A 12500-nucleotide genomic window follows, 5' to 3' on the forward strand; every position below is an offset into this window, starting at 1 on the left:
AACACAAACAAACAAACACACAAACAAACAAAAACAAACAAACAAACAAACACACAAACAAAAAAACAAACAAACAAACACAAACAAACAAAAACAAACAAACAAAACACAAATAAACAAACACACAAACAAACAAACAAACAAAAAAAAGTGAGGTTCTTTAAGGTCAAGGCAGGAGTGTAGCAGCACTGGATGCTGCGAGGTAGTCATAGCAACACAACATCACATGGTCACAGCAACGTAACAACTTTTATTGAGCCTACACTGTCATTCCAAGACATGTTTTTCTTTTTAAAGATTTCATAGAGATGCAATAGGCCTTATGGGACATGGACAGTCCTCCCAATCAAGAAATAACAGGCAGGTGCACAGTGTCATCGCACGTGCACGCCGAGAGGCTCACTTGATTTTTTCCATGGCGGACTGCGTGTCGATCAGCCCCAGGACGCTGATGGTCACCGTGACGTTCTTGCGCTGCATGGCCAGCTCGTGCTGCATGGTGCCGAAGAAGCCGCTCAGGGCGAACTTGGTGGCGGAGTAGGGCGCCACGAACGGGTTGCACATCTTCCCTGAGGGAGGGAAGCATGCGCGCGTAAAACCAAGGGGGCAGAGCGGTAGAGCAGGAGCTGGTCTTGTGACCTATAGGTGACAGGTTCGATTCCCCGGTAGGACACTGTCGTTGTGCCCTTGAGCAAAGTACTTGTAAAAAAAGAAGTTGTGTATAGGATAAGTACAGATAAGAGCCTGTAATGTTATGACCAACACAGATTTCATCTGTATCTCTGCACAGATAAACACGCTGTTTGTGACTCTGCTTCAGATGGGAAACTGCTTCAGATGGGAAACATGCACTGCAGCCCTCCTGGGCCAGGAATAGTACCCCAGCATGCACTGCAGCTCTCCTGGGCCAGGACTGAGTACCCCAGCATGCACTGCAGCCCTCCTGGGCCGGGACTTAGTTTCCCAGCATGCACTGCAGCCCTCCTGGGCCCAGATTAGGCATTCCTGCATGCACTGTGGCCCTCCTAGGCCAGGATTGAGTATCCCTGTATGCACTCGGGCCCTCCTGGGCCAGGATTGAGTATCCCAGCATGCACTGCGGCCCTCCTGGGCCAGGACTGAGTGTCCAAGCATGCACTGGGGCCCTCCTGGGCCAGGATTGTGTAGCCCTGCAAAGGCAGGCACCGCGGCCCACCAGGTGAAGAAATAAAGCATCTAGGCTGAGTTCCTCTTGTCTAAAGGACAGAGGTGTGCAGTCAGACTCGCCCAACATGGAGGACGTGCAATCAGACTCACCCAACATGGCGGACGTGCAATCAGACTCACCCAACATGGAGGACGTGCAATCAGACTCACCCAACATGGCGGACATGCAAGCAGACTCACCCAACATGGAGGACGTGCAAGCAGACTCACCCAACATGGAGGAAACCACAACGACGACTCCCCCGCTTTTCTCCAGGTGGGGCAGGGCAGAGGAGGTCATTTGCACGTAGCTAAGGAAGTTCACCTGCCAGACCACACAGGGCAGATTAAATTAAAATATGCCTTTATTACCAATTCTGTTTATACTAATACTGTTTATTTAAACCATAAAACAAAAATATGGCAAGTACTGGTAAACCCTCAAATTGTATGCGGTTGACTGTAAATTTTTATACATATTTACACTAATAATATAATATACTACTAATAATATGTACTTATTTATACGACGTACATTGAACACCATTTATATTTATATTGCTACATTGTTTTACTTGCAATATGCTTACATTGTTCTTACTGTTTATTTAAACCAAGACATATTTACACTCTTCAATTTAAACTAAAATAAGCATTTATTCTCTTTTTTTACATTAAAACCTTCGATCAATAGCTGAAGACAGTATAAAATATATACAGTCCTGGGGCTAACTCAGAAATCACACGTATCCTTTGAATGGCTAATATGAAATCTGTCCTTTGATTGGCTAATGGGAAACCCATCCTCTTATTGGCCAATGTGAAATCTGAACCAATGAAAGGAGTTTGCCTGCTTGCCTTCTCCTGGGAAGGGTGATGCAGGCAAAGGATTATGGGTCAAGCAGCTCGCTGTTAGCAGGAAGCGGCTCATTAAAATTTGCACGTCTCCAGCGACACGTTGTTATTAAAGGCGAAAAGGTGACAGTTTTTGCGCGGGTGATGAAGTCGCCCTCGGGCTCCTGCACAGTAATACGGAACCGGAACGAAATTAAAGCGCACTTTAACCTCATTTCACCGCATTACTGAGCGACATCATTCCTTTATTTAGAATAATGTGCAGAGAAAATTATTTATATATATATATATATATATTTTTTTTTTTTTTTTTTTTTTACAGCATGCTGCTTAAGCAGCACTAATGAAACCTTACAGCAGACACCTTTTGAACCTGCACATTTACATTTTTGCAACCATTCTGCATATAAAAAAAACATTATTGATATTTACAGGCCACTGAGTCTGAGCACTGTTGCTGTCTGCGAACAAACAATATTGCCTCTCTTCTGTTTTTTAAGCATTTAAATCTTTCACAGCTTTTCTGAAGCTGCTCAATGTAATGGAACATGCCGTATATGTATGTAACTTACCACACCTTCCTGCTACTTGTCTGTAGTTGCACATTATAAAAGCATACATTTTTACTATATATTTTTTTGCATTAAAAAGAAAATTCACTCCCTGTGTACCAAATGCTACAACAGTATGTTTCATCCTTGTACACTAATGAAAGGCTTGCTGCAGAAGCAATGCTATTTTCAGCATACCAAATCAAATCAATCTTTATTTGCATAGCACACATCTCTCTCTCTCTCTCTGATTTCTTATTTTGCTTTACCCCTGTTGGGGAGCACACAGAGGCTTGCATTTGAGACGTGCTCCCAGACCTAGAATTTTTTTCTTTTTGTAAATGAAATCAGTCTTTGCACAAACGAGGCGTCAGATTCTCTCTGCGTATACGATGGCAATTTTTTATGTGGCCGTATCAGGTGCAGTACCTGCATTAGCCACCGGACGTGCTCCACGTCATGGTCCCACATTGCGAATGGGCTGGGTCCAATGTGGTTCAGCACCAGGTAGTCCAGTCCCCCTGCATGTCCACACACACACACACACACACACACATGCACACACGCACACACACACACATGCACACACACACACACACACACACATAAGTTGTTCTTATATCAATCTTTATCTTAAGAAAGACGTTACATAGCATTGACAAATGTTTACTGAAGCAGATGCTCTTATCCTAAATTGGTTGTTAACATTATAGTGCATAATGAACAGCCAGCTGGCTCAAGTGGTTGAAACTGAGTATCTCTGCATGAAACTATGTCAGGAGAGAGGGAAGGCCTACAGGTGAGTCGTTTCACACTGCTGCACCTGCCTCAGCTGTGTTACTTACCTAGCGCTTCCACGGCAAACTCCACCACCTTTTCAGGGTCTGAGGTATCGCCCATATCGGCGGGCACGTACAAGGCCTTCTGTGCCCCGAGCTCCAGGCACTTCTCCGCTACCTGCCAGGGGCGAGGAACAGCGCAGGAGAACAGTCACAGTCAGCCAGCAGGCTCTTCGGGTACACAGCACAATGGAACGACGGAACACAGTCACAATGTAGAATGGAACAGTCAGACAGCACAATGGAACAGTCACATGCCACAATGGAACATTCACAATGCAGAACGGAACACTCACACGCCACAATGGAACAGGGAACAGTCACAGAGTGGAACGGAACAGACACACAGCAGGATGGAACAGTCGCACGTATACAGTCACAGTTAACAGACGAACACTGCAACAACAAAAAAAACTGCACTCCACGTAATACCACAGTAGGCAGGAGAGTAGTGTGTAAAGGCTAACACAGGATGCATGTCAATCACAAAAGCTGTCACATGCGAAAAACACGGTTAAAAATGGCTGACTTTCTTCAGGACGTTCTCTCTCCTGGCGGTAATGACGATCTGGGCGCCAAAGCGGGCGTAGTGATAGGCCATCTGCTCCCCGATTCCCGTGCTGGCCCCCGTCACCAGCACCCTCGCCCCTCGAAGGGATTCTGCCAAAAACCAGGTTTGCAAGACACAGGATGTCATTAAACGAGCACAGGTCACACGACAAATACGCACGGGGGGGGGGGGGGGGGGGGGGGGGGAGTCCGCGGGTCACGCAATCCGGCGGTGAGACCGATGGCGCTTCGAACCCGCGACGCCGTCCGTGCCACCGCGCCAGCTCGGAAACAATGGCGCCCGTCCGCCGCGTTACCCCCGATTACACGCTCCGCTCGTCGCTCAGCGCCCTGCCGCCCCCCCCCTCAGCGTCACCGCGCCGCTGAACTAAAGCTCCGTTCGGTGACCCGGGGAAGACACGCACATCGCTTCCCTTTCACGGTCAGAAAACGCGCAAAATAATTACGAAAAATCACAAAAAAAATGCTAACGCAAATTCAGACTGCGTTGTGGGAGACTTGGGAGCGAGGGGCCCCGGACAAGACAGCCTTGTTCACCGAGAGAAAGCGTCCAGTCAGCAAAAGGCAAACATTTATTTAGAAAGAGATGAAGAATCTCTTGCCCCTCGTTCTTTTATTAAACCTCTTAAATTACACTTTTAATCTTTCATTATTCCTCGGTGTCCCCGCACCAGGCCTCTGATCCTGCAGCACGTTCCGACACACACTGGCCTACTTTATGATGAACAGGTTTACTCTTACAGTTTAGGCCAGGGGTCCTCAATCTTATCCAGAAACGGCCGGTGTGGGTGCAGGCTTTTGTTCCAACCAAGCAGACCTGATTCTGCTAATCAAACACTAGAGTCTTCTTTGCAAAGGATCTTGATTAGTAGAATCAGGTGTGTAACTGCTTGGTTGGAACAAAAGCCTGCACCCACACCGGCCCTTTCTGGATAAGATTGAGGACCCCTGGTTTAGGCATTCGGCTGACGCTCTCATGCGGAGCCACTCACAATTAGCCACCACCCTTTCCGGGTCAGAGGTATCGATACATAGGCCTATGCGGTAATGTGACTCACCCGGGTTTTATGACCCAGTTTTCCATATAATAAACCCGTAAGATGTAAGATCACAAAATACTATGCAATTAGAATGTTATTAACTGAACATTCTAAAACGGGTGTAGCAATACCTACTGGTAACTGAAAGCAAAGGAGTTCCAGAACACCTAGAATTTTGAAGAAGAAAAAAACAAACAAAAAAAACACTTCATAAAGGGGGGTGAGGGGGCGCACCTCCCTCCCAAGGCGTGGTAACGCGATTAATGGGATTGGAGAGCCTGTTCTTCGGAGGACAATATCTTGTATCACGTGTGCGTTTCCCTGTGCGCTCGCACTTAAGCGCTGAAGTGAAGGCAGCGATCGTGTCCGTGAGCCGACATGAAATTTATCGCGTGCACCGACGAAAGTACAGTGCAAGCACGCGACCGATACAGATGCACGCAGTCAGAACGGTAAACGGTATATCGAGGTCCCTGTCCAAACAAAGGAGCACGGCCAACTGTAAAGTTAGACTGTTGTTTGGACAGCAGACATTCGCGAGTAAGTGACCAATTTCGAGTTCGTCAACACATTGTTGCAATGACCATAATAAACGTTATCATGTAGTGTCACATCTCGTGTTATCTAGGGCCCTAAAGATAAAACAATTAGCCCAGAACAGATCGTCAGTAACGTAATTCAGTTGATCTGTTTGCCCGACACGAGGTACATTTCAAAGGAACAGTTTGAATTTAGTTTAGAACAAGTCTGTTTGCGAGGGAAAGGCAAAATTATTAAATTGATTTAGTAAGCTTAAGCTGCCAACGACATCTTAAGATAACGGCAACCGATCGTTGAAAAGACGTGCAATTAATTACTGTATATCATTGAGCCAGCTAAACTTCTTGCTCATATTTTCAACATTTCAAGGATTATACGAATGCCATAGGCCTACTTTGGTTGTGATTATTGTGTCAGTAATACTCCGGCACTTACTGTACGTCGCTTTGGATAAAAGCGTCTGCCCAATAAATGTAATGTAATGCATGTAAGATGTATCACACGAAACGCCTAGCGAAACTAAGTGACAGGGAACAGAAACCAAAAACAGCATTATCATGGCATTAAAGCTAAATATCTTTTATAGGCTATTTTCGGTACATTTTCACTTTCAGTTTTTGCTCTGCATGTTTTTGAACGTCCTGCAAGTGGTTATCTACTTGCATTTTTATATTAGCCTCAACAAGTGTACTTCACAATACACGGTTCATTACGCAATGTTCATAAGAAATATATACACTATTTATGTATTCATTATTTATATATTTAATGTTTATATATTTAAAAATCTATCCGATTTTTTTTTTTTTTTTGGCATACCCTCAGCTTCCTCTTGCCTACTTGGCCGACGTACTGAGATTAATTAAGATACCAAGACAACAAAAAAGAAGAGACTCACCGGGGACAAACGTGTCTCTCCAACTGAACGCCATCAGCGCCGCGGCTACGCCGAGTGCCAGGATTTTAGTACGAAACTTCATTGTAATTACTGTAGAAAAACAACGGGGTCCGAGGTGGTTTCTGTCGGTGGAACGACGCTGTGCATGAGTTATGCAGGATCAATGAACCAACCTGCCAGCGTGTAGAAATATAGTGCTTTGGGGTTGCCCTCCGATTGCTGAAACTGTAAAACCCACGCGTTTCTTATCACTCACCAACAGGAAAAAAATCAGCGCTGGAATTTACACTTCGCCTTTTACTGAGGGGTGTAGTAGGAAGCGAGATTATAGGGCTAGTGAGCTAACTTCAGATTTAACCCTGGGTTCTCCGTATCGTGAAGCTAGCTCACTTTAAATCGGCGTATGTAGCCATGGTAACTTACACTGCACGACTAACCGGTTCCGCAAGGTCATGTTCACGCTATCAGTTTGAAATACATAAGAGCGCCGCCCTTCGACCAATCAACTCGGGAAAGGACGTCTCCATTCCAGCAGGATCCCGCAGAGCTCGGGGCGTTCTCGCAGGACGGAGGTTATTCTGAGACCAGATTAATACGGCGGCTTTCTCCGTGGATATTAGAGTATACGAAAATTACAGATTCTCAACGGAGAACTTCTTGAACCGTCCACATCTTCCTCTAATCATATCATAAGACAATGGCTCAAGTCCCATAATTATTGAGTTTATATATATATATATATATATATATATATATATGAATACACTTTGGTGTGATTGCTTCTGGCAATATTTCTGTATAAAGTGTACAGTTTAGGAACCCTAGAATGAGCATGCCGACAAACGGCAAAGAAAAACTGGGTATGTTAAATTTCCTTTTTATAGTGCCTGGTGTCTCCAGAGTTTAAAAATCGGATCCAATGAGAATCTCTCTCTCACACACACACACACAGTCTCCAAAGAAAGCATCAAAAAAAGTGCAAAAAATATCTCTTTATTAATGACAGCATCATTACACAAACAAGATGGAGAACGCTACTGCTAATGGATGCTAATGCAAAGTAAGCTTTGGTAAAATGCAGCACAATAAAACCGGTATTGCATGGGGGCAGATCTCAACCAGTTCCCTGGATGGCTTCGCAGAGCCAACACAAATGCACATTACGGAAAAAAAGACAAAAAAAATAAAATTAAAAATTAAAATAGTTTATCCACAAACACCAGAAAAACAAAACAACAAGCTATTTAATTTCTCACAGCCAAAGCTTGGGTTTTTCAGGGTGTTCCAAGATGCCGGGGTGACACTGTTACTTCCTGTGCTAACAAACTAGCTACACTTTCCAAGCTGGTATGTGGGGGGGGGGGCGAAACTTCTTAATTCTTCGTGGTCACTTGTACGACATTCCTGCCTACATTTCTGTCTGCACAGAGGAAGCTTTGAAATCTGGACTTTTGCAGTTCAGCTGAGAATGGTTCCTAACCGAACACAAGCGCAAAAACACTGAAAACCTCAGGAAAAGTCCAAACGGATGAACTGAGATCGGAAACGTCGCACCCTGCGCGCGCAGACTTCACGAATGGAGAAGTGCACGGACAGATGGCACAAGTGCACGCGAGCTCAGCGGTGTGGATTCAAAAATGTCACCGTTAAAGAAAAATCTGGGACCTGGGGGACACTGGAGTCCTTCACTGACACATCTTCTATATCTGGACATACAATTTGGGAAAGGTACACAAATATGTGGTTGTTATCTTTGATTGATCTATGCCTGTGCCTGCTAAGCTTTTTAAAAATTATTTTTAATTAATTAATTAATTAATTAATTAATTAATTAATTAGTTAATTAATTAATTAATTAGTTAATTAATTAATTGTGGTTTTATTTTTTAACATAATTTTTTTAAATGTTTATTCAAGAGCAAATCCTTGTCCATCTCATTATTCAATAATTGTATTCAAATATTTTAACAAAATTTTAAATTCTTGGAACATTAAGCATGAATACCCTGATTCTGAAGTGCCTTTTCAAACCAACAATGATATAAAATGAGACCTAAAGTGCATATGCAATAAATCAAATTACAAAAGGAAAGGAAATTGAATTTCTGGATATTTATGGTGAGGAAACGGAGTTTCTGGATTTCTATGGTAAAGGACTGGATTTCTGGATATCTATGGTAAAGGATCTGAAGTTCTGGATATCTATGGTAAATGAACTGAAGCTCTGGATATCTATAGTAAAAAATGACAGAAGGGAAGTAGACGTGCAACATTAACAAGCATCAGCGCAGATATGTATATACAAGAAGCTCCTTGTGCCAGCAATTTAATTGCAAATAAAGCAAAATTATTCTTTTCATTTATTATTATTTTTCTCTTTTCCTTCAAGCGAAGTAACGGTTTTAGTGTAATGTGTAGTCTGCAGTGATGACCAGGCCAGACGTTGTCAACACATCAACGATTAAATATCTTTCAGTTACTTCAATAAATATCTTTGTGCAATATTCTGTTTTGGGGTGGGTGTGTGTGTGTGTGTGTGTGTGTTGGGGGGTGGGGCTGGGGGGATGCTGTCTGCCAGCTCACCTGAAAATATTATCATTTATAATTGCACCAAAAGATTAATACTTAAAACTGCCAATAATCCAGAGCTGGCTTCTTATGCAATATCCACACATTAAGAAGCATAATTACTGAACAGTTAGGGGTTAAAACAAAGAAAATGAAAATCCCAAACAGCATTGAATAACATGAGGGGGGCGGGGATATCGCACATGGGCGCGCCATTGGTGGAAAATGGGATGGGGGCGGAGTTATGACATGTGGCAGGGCCACTGGCGCATGTAAAACGAGTCTGGAGCTAGTTGTGAAAATCACTTTTACACACCGTCCTACTTAATATTTACAAGAATACACAATAAAAAGTCTAAAACCCCAAAAATTGTCCAGACCCTAAAACCGATAGCATGTTTATTGGCCGATGGGATTATCCAACAGCCAGAAATCATATGCGAGAATGCATTTTTACTTTTTACATGCAAAAAAAAAAAAAAAAAAAAAAAAGGATGTCCTTTTATGGAGATTATTGATAGGTCATTTAAAAACAGCTACATATGCAATATTCCACTCTTTTTTTTTCTCATAAGAACAAGTACACATACAGTGCTAACGATAAGGATTAAGTTTAAAATCAGGAAACATCGGCAAACTGTGAAGCTGCAGCTTGGCGCAGACACCAACCGTGTGTTAAGGCTGGCCAGCTGCACTTTGCGTTTTGCTGTGCTCAGCATGTTTCTGTGCTCAGCAATCACTCCCTGGCTTATCAACGGTGCCCGAGAGCCTAACGTTTCAAAGCTCAACACTTGCTCGTTACCATGACGTTCTTTTTTTTTTCTTTTTTTTCCTTTTTCAAATTTCTGTCAACTTAACCATCTGGACAACACTTAAATTAAATGTACATTTGCACAAAAGACCGATTCTGTATTATGATTGCTCACAATATACTAACTATACGCTCCTTTTCCATTATGACTCAGACTTATATACAACTCTGTGGTACTGACATTTTAATATTGTGTGTGTGTTTAGTGAGTGTGTGTGTGTGTGTGTGAGAGAGAGAGTATGTATGTGTGTGTATATGTCTGTGAGCATATGTGTGTGTGTGTGTGTGAGAGAGTATGTCTGTGTGTATGTCTCTGTGTGTGTGTGCGCCTGTGCATGTGTGTGCATGTGTGTGTGTGTGTGTTTTCTGCCTGGCTTCAGCAACCTGTTTTGTAAGAGATGAGCAGAATTTAATATCTGGTGAGTATGTGAGGTTGTTTGTCTCAATGTTGGCAAAGTGCTTGGGGTGGATTGGGGGGGGGTGCATTAAATAAGGGAGAGGAATAATGTCTTCCACCCAACGGTGTTGCCATGGCTACAGTACTGCGCGCGTCTCCGGTCGGCATCGTCGGTTTTAAATTCATAACGGTTCTAGAGTTTTTTTTAAATACTTTTGTTAAAAAGGGACCCTGGGCACTTCCAATAAAGTCTAACTCGCACTGGAAACAGTTCCAGGTCCAGCCTGCTGGACCCTAGCTACCGCTGTGGTCCCATCTTGTCATCTTGTCTTATTTCGGGCTCAGCTACGTTCTAGGCCTACTATCCTTCACTATCCTTTACCGCCACCGTGTTACAGTTCTCAACCCAGGATGCAGCCGCTTTCGCCGTTCGCATGTCATAACAGCTAAACAATCGTCCCACATTAATATTGCAAGTCACCAGAGCTGGCGGTATAAAATGCTCCCAGTTCCCGCAGCTTTATATACATTCATTCCTCCGTTAATTTGTCGAATGCGGTTTTCTAACTTTCGTGCGGAGATGTTCGATTACTTTGGGGACGATCCTCAACACCGCGCACAACCAGTGCAGCCCAACTCACGAATCTAAGCACGGGCAAATAAGTGTTTTCGTATCAATCTAGGACGGACTTGTTTGTTTGTTTCTTATGTCTTTTTCCGGTTATAGCTTCAGCTGTAACCAAAACAAGCCTCCACTATTTATTTATATTGCTCGGGATATTAAGTATTTAGTTGGAACAGCTATGAGGACAAAAAAAAAGCGTTCACTTACAAGTGAATGAAAGTCGACGGGATTTGAACGCTTATTTTGAAACTCGGTGAGTAATAAATGACTCCAAGGGGAAATGCACTTTTTGTACGTCGCTTTGGATAAAAGCGTCTGCCAAATGAATGTAATGTAATGTAAATGACTATGACTGTAAAGCAATCTTGTGTATTGAATGAGAGTCCTTATCGTGGAGTTGTGAGGTGTGGCTTTAAGTTTTTACTTTTTTTCTTTCTTTTTTTTTTTTTTTTTTTTTTGGACACATCTGGTCCATCTTCGCAAAAAGGCGCGGAGTCGGAGCCACGTTAAAAAATCCAGCGTCCTCAACTGTTCACCCAAGTTCTCCTATTAACCGACGGGGGCCCCAACAACAGGCTACGGCTGGAATTCAGTGAAAACTTGAATGTGGAATTTAATTAAAGCTAGCGTTAATTTTTACTATTACTTGCACAACTTCAGAAACAATGAACAGGATCTTAAAGATAATGAGATAATGAGAATCCCTACACCCCTGTTTAAGCTGGATTCCAGCATCTGAACGGAAGCAGTAGAAGTTTCCGGTAAGAGCGGATTTATGGACTGGCATTATCGGCATTACCATGGCTGTATCTTGTTACTGTGCAGGAAAAAAAAAGCCTTTACGGTCGATAAATCAGGTTGCATGGAATCGACAATACCGTTTTTCATCACTATTTACAAAGCATTACTGACCTTTTGAATAAAGCTGAACCTTCAATTTACAACCATAGAGACTTCTTATGATGGGGCTGTATTCAATTACGACCTAATTCCAAGTTTGCGGCATCTCATTTTAATGACTGCCAAATCTGATTAGGAACAGACTCCAGTCTCCATCCCAATGTTTAGAAACATCTGACAGGAATAAATATAGTTAATCACATATATTCACACAAGAAATCTTTGAATTTGCCTTTCCCCCTTGAAATATCCGTCTTTCCACTTACATAAATTGGAAACTTCTACCTCCGCTAATGAAGCTGACCCACTTCAACCCAGCAGCGGCTCTGGCTCCCTCTGGTGGCCACCGGTGGTAAAACAGCCAATGCGGGCCGCTGTTTGCGCAGAGGACTACACAGCTGGACAACATTTCCCATAAAGCACTGGGAAGGGGACCGGAGAAGAATGACAGGCAATGGCGGGTGAGCGATGGGGATGCGTGGGCGGGTCCTTTTAGGACGTTTTTAAGACGTCTTGACCAGGTCGTAGACGTGGATGTGAAAGTCGTCGTCGTATTTGATGTAGTAGACGGACGGCTTGGCGGGGACCTGGTAGATGACCAGCCCGGTTCTCTTCACCCCCTTGTCGGTCACGTACTCCACCTGCTTACCCACAAGGCTCTCTGTTTCCTCGCCTGGCTTCCTGTCAGCTGGTAGCAGGTGCTTGTTCTCTGAGGAGCAAA

General features: G+C 43.4%; 2 protein-coding genes across 5 annotated transcripts in view; both read right to left on the reverse strand.

Moving 5' to 3' along the window:
• Window positions 1–7085, reverse strand: part of LOC118229426 (hydroxysteroid 11-beta-dehydrogenase 1-like protein) — a 7890-nt gene extending 805 nt beyond the window's left edge. The window contains exons 1-6 of the mRNA XM_035421369.1: window positions 6479–7085; window positions 3960–4090; window positions 3437–3548; window positions 3021–3112; window positions 1417–1510; window positions 404–569 (exon numbers count right to left, since the gene is read on the reverse strand). Coding sequence (XP_035277260.1) covers window positions 404–569; window positions 1417–1510; window positions 3021–3112; window positions 3437–3548; window positions 3960–4090; window positions 6479–6560 — 677 coding nt within the window. The 5' untranslated portion in view covers window positions 6561–7085. The remainder of the gene's footprint in view (window positions 1–403; window positions 570–1416; window positions 1511–3020; window positions 3113–3436; window positions 3549–3959; window positions 4091–6478) is intronic.
• Window positions 7086–9858: 2773 nt separating this feature from the next.
• The window catches only part of LOC118229428 (spindlin-W-like), a 10844-nt gene continuing 8202 nt past the window's right edge, over window positions 9859–12500 (reverse strand). For all 4 annotated transcript variants that reach the window (XM_035421375.1, XM_035421372.1, XM_035421373.1 and 1 more), the window contains exon 5: window positions 9859–12488. In XM_035421375.1, the coding sequence (XP_035277266.1) occupies window positions 12283–12488 (206 nt within the window). In that variant the 3' untranslated portion in view covers window positions 9859–12282. The remainder of the gene's footprint in view (window positions 12489–12500) is intronic.

Source organism: Anguilla anguilla, chromosome 6, assembly GCF_013347855.1.
Source record: "Anguilla anguilla isolate fAngAng1 chromosome 6, fAngAng1.pri, whole genome shotgun sequence".
Classification (NCBI taxonomy): Eukaryota; Metazoa; Chordata; class Actinopteri; order Anguilliformes; family Anguillidae; genus Anguilla; species Anguilla anguilla.